General features: G+C 37.7%; 1 protein-coding gene across 5 annotated transcripts in view; it reads left to right on the top strand.

Annotated features, from left to right (window-relative positions):
- CSNK1A1 (casein kinase 1 alpha 1) overlaps positions 1 to 20,619 on the top strand; it is a 47,552-nt gene that overhangs the window by 10,380 nt on the left and 16,553 nt on the right. For 4 of the 5 annotated variants that reach the window (XM_075541797.1, XM_075541795.1, XM_075541794.1 and 1 more), the window contains exons 3-5: positions 11,258 to 11,384; positions 14,674 to 14,772; positions 17,154 to 17,237. In XM_075541797.1, coding sequence (XP_075397912.1) covers positions 11,258 to 11,384; positions 14,674 to 14,772; positions 17,154 to 17,237 — 310 coding nt within the window. The remainder of the gene's footprint in view (positions 1 to 11,257; positions 11,385 to 14,673; positions 14,773 to 17,153; positions 17,238 to 20,619) is intronic. The other variant, XM_075541798.1, reaches the window with a different exon arrangement.

The following is a 20,619-nucleotide window of genomic DNA, read 5'->3' as shown; positions in this document are numbered from 1 at the left end:
TGACTTGATTAGAGAAGGAAAAGAGAAGATCCTGAAAGTGACGGGGAAGGATGGACCCGTTAGGATATGAACCAAGACTCAGAACAACTGGGGAGAATGCCACTGGACAGAGGTTCCAGGCCTGGGACCAATTCCAGCTTAGCTTGCCCTGGAGATTGAAGTCGCCATTGCAAATGCTGAAACCATCTCTTTCAATAAATTGGTAATCTGTTGGTTTAAAAAAATGTAAATAATTGCACCACATGGCTCTGGGTGGATTTAAGCCTCTGAAGTGTCTCCTACATTGTCTTTGTAACAATTGAAATCTGAAACTTTTATAATCAAACTGGAGCTCATACTATCACACATAAAAACGCAATCTTTTTATTCTTATGCTGTTCACTGGCTTGGGAGGGGGCTGTCCCTACTTGATAGAAATAGGAGAGTCTCCAGTATATTAATACTTGCATCCTTATAAACAAAGTAAAAATTGTTCAATTTGAGCCCGTGTAGTCAGTATGTATTCTTTTTGAAAAGCTCTGTTAGTAGATTGTTCCAGTGAACTTCATATATAGTCACGTGCCACTTCAGATTGGCGTAGACAACACTGATGTATCGCGGTTCAGAACGCTCCCGTTGGAGGGGAGGGCATAGACGATGCAGTAGCTTCCAGCGTGTCTCTTCTCTACAGCGTGATTGTGCTGTGCAGGCGTATAATGGCGCAGTGCACATAATATATACCGGGGGGCTTCCTCATGAAAGCCCTGGAAAAATGGAATTGAAAGATGGTAGAATTTTTTCATGAATGTTTCGCCTATGGTACGGGCTTTTTTTTTAACAATTTATTAGGGGCTCATACAACTCTTATCACAGTTCATACATATACATATATCAATTGTATAAAGCACATCTGTACAGTCTTTGCGGTACGGGCTTTATACATGTACCTTCCTCTCATTTTAAAGTGAACTTTGCCAACTTAGAAGCATAGTTCACCACTTACCAGTGTCTGCTTTGATGCTACGCAGCAGTATTGAATCTTACATGTCTCCCAACTCTTTCTGAGTATTGCAGCAGAATCTACTTTGGTTTTCATTTGCAGCGTATGGTGGGGAAGGGTGGGGGGTGGGGGGGCTCCCAAATGTAGCACAACCAGTACGATAGACAAAGGAGGAGTAGGAGTGATTTGGAAGTGAAACAAATTTTTTTAAACAACACAAAGGTGACTGTGCAATCACAATTTAGGCATGTTTGCACAACATCCAAATAGCTTTAACAGACATGATATGAATGTTAAATAACATGGGGACCGTTCTTCACAACATCTGTAGTATAACTTGTAGATAATAAGCAAACATTTTAAAAACCTGTTAAATGATATAAGTGCCTCCTATCTGCCAGGTACAGTTTAAGATTCTAGGTGCATTCAAGTTTTATGAGGCTTTTCTTTTTGCACATGTGTCTGGCATGTAGTTACATATTTTTGGCCTGCTGAAAGCTAGAAGGTTCAGTGCCGTTTAACATCTCTAACTATAGCTTCAAACAGTCCCCAGCAGCTCTACCACATTCAGACACGGCTTAGCCATGGGAATCCATTAAGACTATTCATGTGAATTCTGCTAAGTCATCATTTCTCATATTTCAACCATGCATACTAATTAACTCCCGAACTAGTTAAAATTCAGGTTCACTGATTCACCAGTTTTGGAGTGAAGTCTAAGAATCCTTGTAATTTACAAAGTGCTTATACAAAGAATAGTCTCATAATAATCACACTGCCTCTTGTGATCAGTTAAGTTAGAAGTGTCTAACCAGTGACCCAAAGTGGCTTACATGAAGTCAGTAAGAAATTGACAAAAGCAGTCCTGGATCATCTTTTCGAATAGTCACATGTCCTGTTGACTTTGCTTGTGGCTGCTTTTAAACTCCAACTGCTAGCCTGCTGGACCACTTTAATTGGCCACTGAACTACGTAGGCCTGGTAGTCTGGGTTACTATCTCAGGTCTACACAATTTTTGGATAGCTCAGCATTCAGCCACCATAGTTACAGGATTTGCGCTTGAAGCCCACCAGCCACTCTGGGAAAAAGATGAGACTGCCTGTTCCCCAAAAGATGTGCAGTCTTGGGGACCCTATACAGGTATACAGGTCACTCTGAGTTGAATCAATTTCATGGCAGTGGGTTTTATGGTTATTTAGTTTTTAAATTTCAAGTTATGATTTTCCCCTTCTTGTTAGTTTGTGTTGACTATTAAAAATGGTGAGCCCTGTTGGCATAGGAGTTATGTTTGGGGCTGCTAACTGCAGGTCCACATTTAGAATCCACCTTGTAATACAAGTGATAGTACAAAAATCACACATCAGATCAAGCCATTCCAAATTGTGTGCTGGGGAGAATTTGTCTATAACAAATGTGGCTGAAATCCATTATTTTCTGGTTCAAAATTTTAATACATGTGCGATACATTCCTTTTGCAAAGAATGGTTATCACTTCAACTCTTGAGACCTTGAGATTCAAAGTCAGGATAGGGTCAGCATTTCTGATCTTTTGGGAGGAAAGTGGATAATTTAGCTTAGGGTTTCGAGTTTTCGTGTTTAGCTGATCTACAGTAAACTAGAAACGCTAAGAATTTATCCTAGGACAGGGCGTTAAGATGGCAGTTGGAGGGAACAACATCAGCCTAGAAGTTCACTTGTTTGAGAAGGGAGGGCATAAATCCCCCCTGGAAATTGAGTTAAGGCTAAAGAAAAGTCAGACTAGTAGGCTTGACCTACTAACCACAGGGTTGAGTCCCCCAGCTGCTTCATGGGAGAAAAGATGTCTTTTGAAGACCTGTGAAATCTTGTCCTATAGGATGGAGTAGCACTGTGCTCCTATAGAATCACTGAGTCCGAATTGACTGACATGGAGGCTCACAATGGCATGTTCTCCTGGAACTCACTTCTCTGCGTGCCCTCTCCACTAACACTACCGCCACCACCAGTTTTGAGGAGAACAGTGACAGCAAGGACTGAGATAAACGTGATTATTTGTATTCTTTTGCAATATAAAACTTTTACGTAGTATGACGTACACCCTTCAGGACCAATAATGAGAGAAGTGATACCGGGAGGGGAAGGGAAGGTGGGGGGAGAAAGGGGGAACCGATCACAATACTGTACATATAACCCCCTCCCTGGGGAAGGGACAACAGAAAAGTGGGTGAAGGAGATATGGGTCAATGTAAGACATGAAAAAATAATTGATAGATTATCAAGGGTTCATGAGGGAGGGAGGGTGGGGGAAAATGAGGAGCTGATACCAAGGGCTCAAGTCGAAAATATTTTGAAAATGATGGCAACAAATGTATGAATGTGCTTGACACGGATGGATGGATGGATTGTGATAAGAGCTGTACGAGCCCCCAGTAAAATGATTTTAAAAATTATTAAGTATGATTAGATTAACCAAATACTGAGAACAGGCATACAATCTAGGTTTTCAACATGCTAACTGCTAACAAAGAAGCAGGACAATCTTGTCCTATGTGAGTACTTTCCAAAAAATTACGGGAAAATTCCATTATCTTTCCATTAAACTTTTCCCAGGTATTTCTGAAACCCCCTTGCATATCAATTATATGTAGTATGCCACTTTGGCTATCTTGTGCTTATCAGCTCTCAGTGCTCCTCCTAATCCCCCACCATTCATGGAGCCACGGGCTGTTTGTTCTTCAGGCATCATCCTGACTTCCTCAGAAACGGACCTGCTTCCCTGTAAAAAATGGGATGGTCCCACATATTTTACACCTTTTCAGCACTTCTCTCCTAAATGCATATGTTACTTATTTGTGTACACATATTGGAGTATAGGCAATGAGAGTAGTGATTGTTTTTGTCTTGATAATGAGGGAGTCTGCATCTTAAAGATTAGCATCCTAAGCAGTCCTGCTCTAGTCTATAGGGTGGTCATTAGAATCTGCCGGAGGGCAGTGGGGTGTGCGCGCGTGTGTGTTTCTCCACACGTCTTTTTGAATGTGTATGGACAAATAAAAGTTTTGTGGAAAATTCTATTTTCTCAAGTCCATATCATTAACTTTTTGGAGCCTCTTGTATATAATTTTTAGGGTTAAGGAACAGCAGGGAGATTAATCTGAAAATGTTATAAGGATTTTAGAAATATGAGCGAAGGATTAATTGCTAGAGCTGTGTTGCATAAGGGAAGAAAAGAATCATCGTAGTTGACTATTAATACTGAGTAAAACAGGTTCCACCAGTTTTAGATCTTACTTTGTAATCAAGGATTCATTTAGAAAAGGGCTTCAAGAACCATGCTCTACCAAGAGGCTTGTAAATTGTCTGTAAAAATTGCTTATTTTCACCAGTCTGTAATTCCTAGCATTTCATTAATGTAGGCCAAAAACTATAGTAGCTTTCAGCAGTACCATTCGAAATCAGTTATTTTTAGATATATAAACATGGTCTACTGTCACCATTTGAAAATTATTAAAAGTTACTAGTCTTGTCCCTATACAGGTAGTTCCCTGGCTGTGAACATGCTATTTTGCAGTGTTATTTCAAAACTCTTATGATTATTGTACTGTTAACATTGTTTTTCGTAGGTGGAAGTGTTTCATGTTTTTAATGGATAGAAAGGCACAGTTAATACGATATGCCAAAAATGATGGCAACATATATACAAATGTGCTTGATATAATTGATGTATGGATTGTTATAAGAGCTATAAGAGCCCCCAATAAAATGTTTAAAAAACAAGAAAAATGTTTTCAAGAATGGAATGGCAGATTTGACAAATGTATGAAGTATAATGGAGAGTACTTTGAAGGTGATAAGGCTGTTTTTTTTAAAATAAATACATAGCTTTAAAAAATACCATATGCTAAGACAAACCTTTGATTGTTCTAATTTATGTAAAATTCAACTTAAAGACAGGAATGGAACTCTAATCTGGAGACTGCTTGCCATTTATTATTTAGTGCATCAATAAAGGACATTTGTATCACTGTTCTGCTAATTGATTTTCCTTATAATGCTATGTATTGATGCTTTCAAAACATTAAGGAATTTGTAAACCCCATTAGGATACTAAAAGAGGAATTCCATGGTTTGAAAAAGATTAAGACTCTAGTATAGGACATGTCACTCCGAACATGCACACCCTGCCCCCCCCCCCCCCGCACTTATCCCCTACAGTTTTATTGGTATATAATTTACATATCATGCAATTCAGTAGTTCAGGCGTATCAAGAAGAGTAGCACAGTGGTCACTGCAGTCAGTATTAGAACACCTTCATTCCTGCGCTCATTACTGGCTCCTGTGTCCCTCCCCACATAAACCCCAAGGAGCCGCTAATCTAGGTCACGGTCTGTAGATTTACCTATCTTGGATTTCATTTAGAAAACAACCTAACAAGTAAAACAGTATAAACCTCAATCGAAAAGAAAGTGGAAAATATTGAAAACTAGAACAAATTTAAATAGGTCATAAGGGAGATCAAATAATGGGGTGCTAAATTTTAACCTAACTGCATGTACAACAGTCCACTTTGCATTGCATCCTTCATGTTAACGGCCATCTTCCCTGGCCAGCAGTGATTCACCACAGGTCCAGTCCACGGGTATTTCCTCTTCACTACTTTCCCCCCTTAATTGAAAAGATCTTTAAAATGAGCCCAAAGCAAGATCAAATGATAAAACACTACCTTTTAGCATAACCGCCTGGCATGACGGACTTTACAAAGCTCTCTGATTGACAACTGGGCCATACACTCTTCCCCTCAACTATGATTGGAGGGGATTCACCCGAGGCCCAATCCATGTATAGACTGTGCATGTGGATCTTGGGCCTCCCCTGTCTTCCACATCCCTCTGCAAACTGAGTATTCACAATTCAAGCTCTGATGCCAGCCATTTCCTCCTTTTGTTTCGGACCATGTTATTTACAGTCCTTGGATCACACAGGCTGGGGAGCTTCCTCCATGTGGACTCAACTGACACCTTGCTTAGATGGCTGACTTTCTGACAGCTGGGCACCATCTAATTTCTTCAGCATACTTTGTTAAGGCACCCATGTCTCAGTGATCTCTTCAAGAGGGCAAGCATCACTCACGGCCATATCTTAAAATCTAATTGCTCTTAGATTGGGGCTAGAATTAAGTGCAAGCCCAAATCCATTCATGTAGCTCCGGTTCATCTTAGAAACATTGTCCTTTTGTGTTAGAGAACATTATCAATTGTCCCCCTGGGGCATCATTCTACTGCCATTAAGTCAGTGCTGACTCATAGTAACCCTATAGAGCAGGATCCTGACACACATTCTTATTTTGACAAGCTCTTGGATTTTAAAAAAAACAACAAAAATTATGGCTAAATGTATTTGATGCAGGAATTGGTACGATGTTAGTGAATTAACTAATGTCGTTTTCTTCTCCCTTCAGTCCTGTTAAACTTTCAATTCCTGCCATGCTTATGAGTGCCCTCTCCAGGGTTGTAGAATTATAAAGGGGAAAAGGCGCTCCATTGGTATTCAAAAGTCAGAAAACATCGAATTAACATTAAAGTTTTTTTGAAGTCACAATCATAATTACTGTCTTCATTGCCGTTGGTTGTTTTTTTCCATGAAGATTGACAGCCTTGAAAACTTGGTAGAACTTTCACGCTAGCTTATAGGGTCATCAGCATTGACTCAGTGACAATGGGTTTGGGTTATCTGAATTATTAGATTGTTGATTATTGTTAAGATTGATTTAGAGCTACACAGTTGCTTCAAAAATGCCTTTTGAAAAGTGCGTATGCTTACTGTTTTTAACAGAAGCCTTTTTTTTTTGCCAATTGAGAATAGTGGCCTTGCCTTAGGTTCATACACTAATCCATGATGCACTAAAGGAAAAGACCCAATAACTTTTTTAATTCATCCAATTCTACTGGCTCTACTTATTACAGGCATATCATTTTATTGGGGGCTTGTTACAACTCTTTTCACATTTCATACATTCATCCATTGTGTCAAGCACTTTTGTTTATTTGTTACCATCATTTAAAAAATTCTTTCTACTTGAGCTTTAGGTATCAGCTCCTCATTTTTCTCCCTCCCCATGTACCTTTGATAATTTATAGATTATTATTATTTTGTCATATCTTACACTGACCAATTTCTCCCTTCAACTACTTTTTTGTTGTCCGTCCCCCAGGGAGGGGGTTATAGGTAGATCATTGTGATCAGTTTCCCCCTTGCTCCTCCCACCTTTCACTTACCATCCTGGTATCTCTACTCTCATTATTGGTCTTGAGTGGCTTATCTGTCCTGGATTCCCTGTGTTTCCAGCTCTTAACCTGTACCAGTGTACATCGTCTGGTCTAGCCGGATTTGTAAGGTAGAATTGGATCATGATAGGCCGGTGGGAGGAAGAAGCATTAAAGAACCAGAAGAAAAGACAGGCATATTAAAGAATTAGAGCTGTGTGTCCAACCCCTTTGGGGGTTGAACGGCCATTTCACAGGGATCGCCCAATTCATAACAGTAGCAAAATTACAGTTAAGAAGTAGCAATGAAAATAATTTTGTGTTTGGGGGTCACTATAACAAAGGGTGGTAGCATTAGGAAGGTTGAGAACCACTGAACTAGAGGAAGATTAAAGAACTAGAGGAAAGACAGGCATATTCTTTGAAAGGGTTACTTTGTTTTAAGTTACTTCCTTAGAAAATGAGAACATCCGTTCCTACTTGGAGATAAAAAAGCAAATCCAACCCACTTCCATCGAATTTATTGTGATACATAATGACACTAAGTAGAAGTTTCAAGCTTATAAATGTTTTTCGAAACCATCTTTTGGGGAGCTAGTATAGATACCATATCATTCCATGAGATTATAAATCTATCCAGGAGCCGGCAGCTTCATCTTTCTCCCACTGAGCAGCTTGGTGGGTTTGAAACACCAACCTCTTGGTTAGTGGCCTATCCCTTAACCCACAGTGCTCCCCTGAGCTCTTTGCATAGAGATAAGGAGCCATGAATTTGTGCCTTCACTTATCTGCATTGTAATTGAGCATAGAGAGTATTTGTCAAAATTGCTTAGAGATAAAACCCTATCCTTAATGTGGTTTTCCCACCACCCTTACTCCCCCCCCCTTTGCCCTCCTTCCTTGGTAACCACTAAAAATAATGATTTCTAATTACATATCAAATTATAAACTTTGTCTTTTGAGGATTAACTTATTTTACTCAGCATGTTTTCAAACCTCCATTCTTCCTGTAACATATTTCAATCAAGAGTTCGTTTCTCCTGCTGGTTGAACAGTATTATATTGTATATAACAGGTTTTATTTATATGTTTATCTGAATGGACATTTAGGTTTCTTTTGCCTTTCGGCTATTGTGAATGATGTGGAAATTAACACGGGTGTCCCAGTCTCGGCTTTGAAGCCTCTCAGCATATACCTAGGAATGGAGTTACTAGGCCATGTGATATTTCTATGCTCAGTTTTTAAAGCACTATCACTATTTTTCATAGTGGCCATACTATTTTGCATCCCCACCAACAGTGGGTAAGGGCTTGGAGTTTTTTCACGTACTTATCATTTATTAATTTATCCCCATCCTCTGGTGGGGCTGGAATAGAATGATGTCTTATTGTGTTCTAATTTGCATCCCTGTGATGACTAATTCACCGAACATCGTGTGGTGTTTGGTGGCAATTTGAAGGTGCTCTTTGGGGAGATAGATGCCTGGTCACCTTTGCCTGTTTTATGATTGTTACTTGTTTATCCTTTTGTTGGCATCTTAATATATTTTGGTTATTAGATTGTTGCTTGCATGTAGGTTTCCATAGGTAATCTAATTTTCCCACCTGGTAGTTTGTCATGTGAGTGGGTTGGGGGATAGGTGTGGTAAGGTCATTTGATAAATATGTTTTATTTATTTTCTGTTTGTTTTGCTTTTGTCAGTTAACATTGGATGATCCAATGTTAAAAGCTAGGCCCAACAGTATTGTCTCCCTGTGTTTTCTGCAAAGATTTTTTTCATGGGTCTATGGCACATTTAGATCCTTAATCTATTTGGATTTGTTTTTGTGAGTGGTGAGAGGCAAAGATCCTATTTCATTTTCTACATGTAGAAATCTAATTTTCCCAGCATCAGTCTTGAAGACAAGACACCTTTTCCCCTGTCGAATGGATAAGTGCTAATTTTGTTACTAAGAATGGGAAGTTCCTGATATAAATAAATGATCTCAAGTTTATAGGTGTGTACTAGTTTCTCTTAAGTGCACCATTTTTATTTCAACCCTGACACCAAACTAGAAAAAGACACGACACCTTAAAAAGATAACTACTGGGGGGGACTATTTCTTATGAGCGGAGCTGCAAAAAATGCTCAACAAAATAATAGTGAACCCAACAGCTTATTAAAAGTCACCCACCATACCACACATAAAAGAATCACACACATGATCATCTCTGGATGGAGAAAAAGTATTTGATAAAATACAGCTTTTCTTGAGAAAGACCCTAAAGAAGATTGAAATAGAAGGAAATTTCCTCAATAAGAGTCAGGGAACATGTGAAGTATCAATAAGCCAAGATTATACTTTCAGAAAGACTAACAGTTTTCCCCTTGGGATCAGGAAGAAAATGAGTGCCTTCTCTCAACACTTATAGTTAATCTTATAGAAGTTCTAGCCAGCTCAGTGAAACGAGAAAGATAAGTACAAAAATTGGGAAAGAAGTAAAATGATCTCTATTCCTATATAAGAAAAGTTCTAGGACTCTGTTAGAATGTCTGTTTTAGAGTAAGAATATCAACAAAAATAAGATGGGTTTCTACACATTATAGAAATGAAATTGTGAAAACGTAACTAGGTGGAAAATTCCATTTACAATCACATCTAAAAGAATAAAATATATATAAATCTAACCAGGGACATCAAGGATTTATAGAATGAACACTAAACACTACTGAGAGATTAAAAGACTTAAATGGAAAAATATTTTACGTTCATGGAACGATTTAATAATTAAGATGTCAATATTTCCCCAAGCGATCTTTGTATTCATTGTTATCCTAAACAAAATTTTAAGTCTTTACAGAAATAGAAAAATGCTTTATCTTGATTTTAAAACAAACAATAAAGCTACTGTAAGCAAAATAGTCAAATTCTAGTAAAAAGAGACACATAGAGCAATGGAACAGAATTGAAAAGTCCAGAAACATCTATCCTCAACGCCAACTGATTTTGATAAGACACTTACCATTCGACAGGGGAAAAAGGTGTCTTGTCTTCAAGAGTGATGCTGGAAAAATTAGATTTCTACATGTAGAAAATGAAACAGGATCTTTGCTTCACACCACACACAAAAACAAATCCAAATAGATTAAGGATCTAATGTGCCATAAAACCATATACAAATCTTGGTGGAAAACACAGACCATACTCTTGGGCTAGCTTTTAATATTGGATCTTGTAACATTAATTGACAAAAACCCCTTCCTCCTCCTCCCCAGAACTCCAGAGAATAAATGAAACTTTTTAATCAAATGATCTTACCACACCACCAAAATCAACCGAGTATTACTTGCTTTAAATGGTAGGAGCCCTGGTGGCATAATGGATACATGTTGGGCCACAACCTTGAAGAAGGGCAGTTTGAAACCACCAGCAGCTAGCTGCAAGGGCTTTCTGTAACTCCCCTGATGAGTTACAGTTTCAGAAACTCACTGGGGCACTCAGAGCCTGTCCTACAGGGTTTCTTTCTAGGCATCAGCATTGACTCAATGGCAGGGAGCTTCATTTGGGTTTGGCTTTGTACGATATACTGGTTATTTTCTGTGACTTGCAAATCCTTTTTCACTTCTGCAAAATACACTCAGCAGAACACTCAGTTTTTGAGTAGTGAGTACAGTGTGGTTGATGAGGACTTTCTGAAATGTTTTAGAATCAAAAATAAAAGGTTGTCCCTTTGTTTCTTAGATTAGGAGGTGTAGGTGGTGAGATTAAAATTTACCCAACATCACCAGTAGAATCAGTAGGTGATGGCAATAGAATTCAGCTATCCTGATAAATAAGTATTATAAAACTGCCAAATATATCCTGCCATTTTAGGAGAAAGGGACAGTTTATTTAAGCAGTATGTTAATCTGAATAGAGGAGATTTTTGCATTAAGAACTAACCATGGTGTAAAACTATTCCTAGAGCCTTATAATTTAAAATTTTCATGAGATTACATGATCATAAACTTTTGGTAATGTCCTGTTTTCTCCTCCCCCCCCCCTTTTATTAGGTGGTATGGTCAAGAAAAAGACTACAATGTACTAGTTATGGACCTTCTTGGACCCAGCCTTGAAGACCTCTTCAATTTTTGTTCCAGAAGGTTCACAATGAAAACTGTACTTATGTTAGCTGACCAGGTACGTGATATTTTGATGAGACTAGAAACGTAGACTAACCTATAATTATGTGCTCAAAAGTCAGAGTAATGCCATCCGGTGCCACTATTTATCCTGAAGATAAATGCCCCTCCCTCAAATTAAAAGCAAAAAAGATATAGTGTCCTAGAGAGTAATAATTCAGGTGTATTACGGACAGTCTCGGGGTAACAAACAAGATAGATCTTAAGAGTGTCTTAATTTGTTGGTAAGTCAGAACTGGTGCATTTGGCTTCTGCTTAGTCTTATTTCACTGTAAGAAAACACAAAAGGCCTTTGCAGTGATTTAAGAAGCTGCACTGTGCAGTAAGCAAAGGGGATTTTGTTGACAAATTTGTGATTACTGGCTGGTTCCTTAGTTTCAAAATGACAGTTTATATAGCACTAAAGGATGCGCAGGAATGCACATTTGTCACTTGGGGATATACTGTACTGCAGTGACTTCTAAGGATCTCTAACGACACAGGTAACTAGTGCTGACTGATATTGAAAGGTTAGCACTTCAACAAATTCCCAGGTGTAGTCTTAAAACCCTCTAGAGTAGTTCAGCTTTGGCGCATAGGATCTCTATGAAAATGAGTTATTCTTTTCAGGTTTTAAGATGACTTCTATTATTCCTCTACCAGGACAAATGTCTTTTAAAGGCGTTTGTGGGTATAGGACTAAACTAGAATTATATTGATAGAATTATTGCCAATCAGTGATGTAGCCATTTTTAAATGCTTCAGGTGAAGCTCAGACATTTTAATGAATGTGGTAGGGATGCAGCCCGGAGAGGCTTTGAGGGAAATAACACGTTGAAGTATGAAATAATTGTCAGGGGTTCATCTTTCCTTTTTGGCCAAGCTTTGTTAGCTTTAAGGGCAGCACTGCATTGTTGGAAATGCTGCACGTTAAACGGAAAGTGCCTAGAAGAAGGCTGTGGCTCCCTGGGGAGGTGGCGTTTCTGATGTTTAGATTGGGTGGTAGAAGTGAAATGTGAAGAGGAACAGATGAAGAATTCGTGTAGACTCTGTAAATTCAAAGGGTTAAAAATAGTGCCCACTTTCTGGAATCAGTATCCGATATTCTTCAACAGCTACCAGGTGTTTTAAGCAAATACCAGCCAGCTATAATCTGTCTGTGGTACATTATGAAGTCACACATGAAAAGATTGATTTTAATTAACATGTTGGTGAGTAGTTTAGTTTCAGATTATGATGTGTGAGCTCAGTAACACTGGGGCATTTGGAGGGCATTATTAATTATTTGAAACAAAAGGAGAGAGTGAAAATAAGTAAGAGCCAGCCCCTTTTCTCTAGGAGCTTATGGACAGTTGAGAAAGGTGGGATACCACAGCATTAAAGGTCCAGGCTAGCCTCCAGTGTTAGGCACACTAGTAACATCGGAAGGGAGGGGCAAGGACACATTCATTCAATCTTGCTCTGTTGATGATAGGCAACATTTGAAGTTGTCTGTAATTTGTGCCATTAATTATTTTTTCCTTGACCTTTTCCTGGTTATATAATAATCAACAAATCAACAGTCAAATGATGGGTATTACTTAGCTGGGACAAATATATATATACATTAAGTAAGCCAAACATTTTGCTTTGCTTCTTTTAAAGTAGAAGTTTGTGCTGTAACTACGTGTGTATGGTATTTGCACATTGTATTCATCTACTTGAGTTTGACAGTATACAATAAATAAATGAATGGCATTAAATTAGAGATGACAGGCTTGTTTTTAAAAGACATTTTTCATAGTGGAGGAATGTCTGTATATCCGTTGTAATAGACACTGGGGGAAATGGGGACAAAGTGAAAATAGAACCCTGACACACACGACTGAGCAAGGCAAGAAATTAGGGCCAGAAAGAGAACATTGACAGTCTCTGGACATGGGTAACATTTAATGAGACCATTTTGTTATAGCTGTTTATTTTGAAACGAGACATCACTGCATCATTCATCTCAAGCAGTGTTGTACAATAGCTACCAAATAATGACACAATATTGGATATGGTGCAGATGTTTGGTTTTGAAATTTTAAACTACAGTAGATCCTAGAAATAGTTCAAGGCCAATTAAAATAAATTAATAGAAAACTGATGAGGTTTTCAGTTGTATGTAAAGAACACTCAGATTTAAAAGAAAAGGACAGACCATTAGAATAAGAGAGTACACATTGTAAATCCATTTGAACTGCAAAAATAGCCAGATACCTAAACTGTTACAGAAGTGCAAATGACCTAACAAGCATGTCTGCCAATCATAGTAGGAAATTTGGGGAAAAGAGGAATTAACTTTTCTAATGGCAAAATGAATACAGACGTGAGTATTGCTATCCATTGATAGTGTCATTCGCTTCGCCGGTGGTGTAGAATTTAAGATACTAATGAGAAAGGAAAACACACAGGCATGGGTGCGCTGTGAATTGCACTGCACGGGCTGTTGACCTGCCTAGGAACTTTTTGAAGCTCCCGCATATGTATCCTCAGTTGCATAAACGAATGAGCGTATAGAACATGCTGTAGACTTACAGGAATGTGGAAGCCAGGCTCCTCAAGCTTTTTAAACGGTCCAGTTCACTGTCCCTCAGATCCGTTGGAGGGCCGGACTACAGTTAAAAAACTATGAACAAATTCCTATGCACATTGCACATATCTTATTTTGAAGTAAAAAACACCACCTGGTGGGCCAGATCAATGTCCTCGGCGGGCAGCATGTGGCCCACAGGCCGTAGTTTGAGGACGCCTGGTTTAGGCTATGTTTACTTTAGAAACCAACAAAAATGAAATTAATAGAACCTTTTTAATTTAAAACAATAACTACCATGTGCACAAAAAAATAAGTCTGGATAATACCTGGGTATTTCCGCCCAGTTTGTCCTGAAGCCTTGTCTTGATACAGCCCTCTTATGTATAAGTGACACAGTTCTGAATTTATAACTCTTATTTGAATGTTGCAAATACCAATTCTTCTGATGAGAGTATCAGTCATGTTTAAAACTTTTAATTAAAAGTCAAGGATCCTATAGTGGGACAAGAGGAAAGTAAAAAAAAGTCAAGGATCCTACATAAAGGCTTTTGCTTAGATTGTTACTAATTTTAGATAAAAATGGAGAGAATTTGCTTGTGTTTTCCATTGAGTATTTCCTAGTGCTATTTTTATGTACTTTAAAATTACAAAGTATGCCTGTGGAGTTAATTGAAGCAAGTTTTCATTGAAAAAATATGTTGCTTTGTTTTATCATTTAACCGATTATCCCTCCCCTCTTTATGTTTTCCAGATGATCAGTAGAATTGAATATGTGCATACAAAGAATTTTATACACAGAGACATTAAACCAGATAACTTCCTTATGGGTATTGGGCGTCACTGTAATAAGGTTAGTCAAATGCTGTTTGCATGAAAGAACATAGAATCTCCAAGAATAGCTTTGGTTAAACTTTCAGTCCTTTTTTTAAAAAAAACGTAATAAATTGAATTTGCTATTGATAATTGCTTTAAAAGATAGTACTAGAAAGAGACTCGGCTAACTACTGTTACCTTAGTAACTTGAAATAATTCCAGCTTAACCAAAGTTAGTTACCTTTATATGGAAATATGAAATTCCAGCTGCTTTCATGAAATCTAGTCACTCGTCTATGTTATTTAACTCATTGGGTAGTTGTATCTATTTTTGATTTCACTCAAATAGTGAAAAGTCCCTGTACACTTTTTCTCCTGGAATGCTAAAAGTCAGACTTTAACCTCTGGCTCTGAAGTGTGGGTTTTCTGTAATCTGGGTGCTTGTGCCGGTGTGGGAGCCACTGATCCACCTGTCACCATGGCGTTAACATTTGCTGACTGAGCATGGTTGATCATGAGAATTCCTTGGATTTGTGTATTTACAAGAATAACTTTTGAGCTTGCTTCAAAAGTAGTGGACAGTTTCTTCCTTGGGTGCCAAGTTGGGGTGGGTTCTCCACCTTTCTCCTCTCCCCCTTTGAAAGGAAAATATAGTTATGATCCAACAAAACTAGTGTTCTTTGGGATCTCTTAGGTTGAATTTATGGGATGATTGGGTTTTAGTGACGCATGATTGGGTTTTAGTGACGCAATTAGTTAGAAACTAATTGTGTTGAATTTTTTTCTTGATTAGTTTTATTGAGTGAATTGCTTAATTTGTCGATTGAATGTTAAGCTCGGGCAGACAGGCAGCATTGGCAATGCACTAAGCATGTTATTATGATCTGATAGAAATTCTCCACTTCAGACAACTTGGGGATTTTGTTTTGTTTGGGGAGGAGGACTTCCCATTTGTCTTGTTAACCCATCAGGACATGTCTGGTGTGTTTAGGTCTCTCTAGCTATAAATGTTTACCTTGGTTTGCCTGTATGAATGCCAACTTGGAGCCGTCACCATTAGAACTGATGTGACTCGTTAATGTGTGAGACATTCCTGTTGGTCTGACCAAGCAGTAGGACATTAATTTTTTTGGTTGAAAGCTGACTTTCAGATAATGCAAAGTATTTAAATAATTCTACATATAACTTATCCCAAATTACATCTTTTTCTTTTCTTTTTAAAAAACTTTTCCTTTGAAGTATCCAGGTTCTTAATTGTTGCAAAACCTGGTGATTCAGCTAAATATAAAAAGTTTGCTGGCTTTAATTTGGGGGAGCAATTTTGTCAGGTCTAACTCTGTCTTCCTGGCCATTTCTCAGTCTCACCTTTCCATTTTCTTACCCCCAAAGACCGTGATACATGTTCTTCCCAGGCATTTGGGGTTAACATGGCAGTACATGGTTTTTGTCTTAAAATTAAACAGTGGCCTAAATAATACTGCTTTGCTTCCTCCCCTTCTCCTCCCCCTCAAGTTTTTTTTTGTTTGTTGTTTGTTTGTTTTTTAAGAGCAGTGTATCTATCACTTAATGTGTTAGGAAATCCAGATTGCCTCGTGGTGAGAATTTTAGAGCCTGGGTTCTCATCACAGGCATCCCAGAATATCGTGCAAGTGCTCCCTGCACTGGTTCCAGAGACCCTTGGGGTGGGAGATCAATGCTTTCTACTTTACTGGGCCAGAAACCACATGTTGCTCTGAATGAACACTTTAGACTAGTGTTTTGTTTATGCAGTTGGTTTTCTGTATTGTAGTTTTATGATGGCAGTTGAATGAGACTGGATTCTGTAGTCAACTTGTTCCAGTAATTTTCTATTGATAGGGAAGAAAACTAGCTTTGGGGGCATTTAAGGTCAATTTTTAAAGTCAAATTTTTATTTGGGAAATTGTTCTGAATTTGACATTTAGGAGTGGCCACTCCAATCTTCATGAATTTGCTCATCTGTACCAGTAATCAGCCCTGCATGCTTACAAAAATACATTTTAAGGTGACTAAATGCCTTCTACCTCTTCCTTACTGAAGATTTTCCCCCCCTCTGTACAATCTTTTTTGGGGGAAGGGCAGCAAAGAATGCAGATCTAAATTCCCCGTTGATGACTAAAAAATTTAGAGCTCCAGATGTCACCATTGCTATCCCTGTTTTAGGCAGTGACACAATCTAGTGGCATTAAAAACCTGAGTATTCTCCAGGATTCAAATATTCCTTGAGCATGTGATTCTTAGATTTGGAAAACTTGAGAAGCTACAGTGCTTGGTGGAAGAAGGATGGCATTTGGCTACCCTGTTCTTTCTCTAATGCCTCGGTGTTGCCTGTCTGCGCCGGCCGTTGTTGCAATGTAAGCAATTCTGTTTGATGCACTGCCGCCCTCTATGTCTGTTCAGTGCTCCGAATCTCCAGTGGGGAAGAGGAAAAGAAGCATGCCTGTTAGTACCTCTCAGGACCCATCTTTCTCAGCACTAAACCAGGTCTGAAACTGTCTCCTACTCCGCCCGATCCCAAATCCATGTGCCTTCTTTCTTATGTTTTGTTTTGATTATTTTTGTTTTGTTTTAATTCTGGAGAATGTAGAGCTTGCTCAAGCACCTCTTACGTTGGCATTATTCAGACATACTTGGCAAACATAAAACATTAATGAGATGTTTCTTTGTGGCTTTTGTTTGAAACTTGTAAAATTTAGAGAAAACCTAAAAGAAATTAGGATTTTGCTTTGATCTCTTAACCTCTACATAAGAAAATATGTTAAGTCTAATGTTGAAATTCTTTAATAGTAAACACGAGGTATACTTTTTTAAAATGTTAATTTGGCATCACAGAATTCAATCTATGAAATAGATCTAAATTCAAGACATCAGTGCTATATAATACACACTCCCCCCCCCCCACACACACACACACAGACACACACCCAATGAACCCCAGGTAAGTTGTAGATCAGATTTTAGAACTGATTCTAAAATTGGTTCATCTCAGTTTATGATTCTTTCAAGTTAAGCCAAGTGTCTACTTTAAAAGCACTGTATGCTTTCAAACTACAGAAGCCATTTCATTCTTAATAATTTAACCTTAATATAATTGAAGCTTTCATTGAGCTAGATTTCCATTAATGCTTAATACATTAAATTAATTTATATTCTGTTCATGTAGCTTTTGGCAAACTAGGTATATTAAATATTCTCAATAGATTCTTCCTAAATATTACCATTCGAAGAAAGTATAAATAGAATGCTTTAAATTTTCGGTATTTCCCACAATGACAGGGGTTTTGAGGAGAAGGTAGTAGCACTAGCAGCATGACTAGCAGAAAAGAGCTGTACTTGCTATGAAAATACATGTGTCATCGAGATAATCATGTTTCATTTTCCATACTGGCCAGCATTATACTGGGAGTGTCTTCTGCGCTAATAACGTTTTAGAAATTCAATTGTTCATAGATAAAGAAATACATGGTGACTCATTCTGGTGGTGGGTGGGGAGGGGACCAAGGTATGGGGAGGAGAAAAATAGATGCTTTATTTGGCAGATTAATTCTTGTACCTCATGCTTAGTTAACAATTCACTTACATTTTTCTTATATTTTGTAGCCGTCATTTAATGGCTTTCATAACAATGATTGCATCATATTCTTTACATGCAGTTTAGTGTGTTGTGAGGTAAAATTACCTTGTGACTTTCAGGATGGAAAAAAAATCACCGTGGGCAGTAGACAAAAGTTGCTACAAAGTTTCCTGAAGAAAATTGTCCCGATTCATTCACTATTTGCTCATTTCTGCATGCCTTTGCCTTTGAAGAATAGGCCGTGTTATTCCAAACCAGGGTCAGATGTTACTTTGAACATACCAAACGCCTAAGCAACTCGACCAGCAAAGTAATTTGTCCCTCTTTTTACATGCCCCAGCCCATATACATTATCTTACAGCTTTCCCTTACTTGGTTCTGCCTTTCCGTATTTGTGACCTCTTGGTTGTTCGTTTGATATCAGCACAAAGTTTCCCGAGAGCATTCCCCTTACATGCTTATATTAGTTTTAAATTCAAAGCACACAGAGCTACTAATGAAGTATAATACTAGGAATAATGGGCTGTCAAGAGATTTTTTTATTTATTGCAAGTAGTTTTTCATTTTAAAAATAGAATACTGTGGTTTGGGGTAGCATTTCTTTTGCTGACTTGTTTTCTGATTTTTTAAGAAGAGGAGAAAAATGAAGTTGGGTTTATTTTGTTTTTAGTTTGGATGTTAAAGATAAGACATGTTTAGGAAGAAAATGCTTACATATTTTTGTATACTGAATAAATTAGATTTTCCTCTTATAGTTGTGGAAGGAAAGAATGCTGGGCTTTTTGAGAAAGCAATCTTTTTTAGGTTGTGAGAAAGTGTCTTGTTAATGAGTCTCAATATGGTGCTTCTCCATGTAGATTGAGACTTGAAAGGCATTTTTAGATATTAATCACATCAAAGGTCCCTCTATCTGATACCATATTCATATTAAAGTACTACAGAAAGCAATCTCAAGAAAACACTCGTTAAAGGAAATCCTTTGTGCTAACAATCACTGTTCATTCAAAATCCACATATTAGGGATTAAAAAGAAAATTTATGTTGAAGCTAGTTGTCCTTTTTATGTGTCTCCCTCCCATCCCCCCATGTTTTCTTTCAATATGAATCTGTAGAACTTATGTCATACTTTCTGTTTTGCCTAACAAAAGTATATTTAACTCATCCTAATGGTTGTGTGCTGAGTGGTTTGCATATCAAGAGACCTTTTATTAGTATTTCTTTTAATGTTTTAACATTAACATTTCTTTCATGGTTTGATTTCTTGGGAAATGAGTATAATTTTACTATTTAGAGCTTTCATGAATAACATTAGGAAATCTTCATTTTTCTCATAGTAGATTAAGTGAAAACCAGTTATCCTTGTTGTGGGGAAGTGTAATGTCCAACCCGAGTGGCTTTACTATGCAAAGTAGTTTTGGGAGTAGCTTACAGTGTGCCTCATGAGAGCCACTTGGTCAATACTTTTAAATTTGCAGTGCACATAGCTTTCTTATTTTTTTTAATAAACTTCATAGACTACACATGATCAAGTTTCCCAGCACATTAGAGTGTAAACTGACAGGAAGGACCAGGTGTCAGCCTAATGGAAAGAAACCCCAAATTAAGGCATAACTAGAAAAGAACAATAGAGAAAATAGAGATAGCCTGCTTGCTTTGCTAGATTATAATACAATAAGTGATTTTATAACAGACTAAAAAATTCAAGTTGATTGTGCCTTAGAAGGTAGGTAAATATGAGTATACCTTGGAGAGAGTTTTTTCCCTCCCCCATCAAAAATTCTTTTTTATTTTATACTTTTCTCTTCCAAAGGCTTTAATCTTAGTAACTTGAATTACCTAGAGAAATTGACTCATATTTCCCTAGTATCATAAGTGAGACAGCACTAAGCATTAGTGCTAAAGTGCCAGTCTGTTAGCATTTTAGGTCATTTAAATTGGTAGCTATAAGCCACCTGATCACATGCATGGTTTTAGAAGTTCTTATTTTTTTATTAATAACAAATCTTAATTTTAATTGTCAGTAGCACCCTGCCAGGGGTGTTTTATGAAATAAATTGATCATTCTGTTGCACACTAAACAGTAAGCAGCCTTTGTAAGAGGGAAGAGTTTGAGATAAATTTGTCATTTTTCAAAACTCCATATGCAGTTTATCCATTGCTTCTTTTATAAAGACAGGTTCTTGAGTGTATAAAGAAATTGTGCAAATGACAGGAAAAACCACTCAACTACATTTTTTGACTTGTGTTGATTAGGACTTGTAAACGCTTGTTTTGGAGTGTTAAATGTTCATT

Source organism: Tenrec ecaudatus, chromosome 2 (assembly GCF_050624435.1).
Source record: "Tenrec ecaudatus isolate mTenEca1 chromosome 2, mTenEca1.hap1, whole genome shotgun sequence".
Classification (NCBI taxonomy): Eukaryota; Metazoa; Chordata; class Mammalia; order Afrosoricida; family Tenrecidae; genus Tenrec; species Tenrec ecaudatus.
Note: the sequence above shows the minus strand (reverse complement) of the source record. Positions and strands in the feature narration are given on the sequence as shown.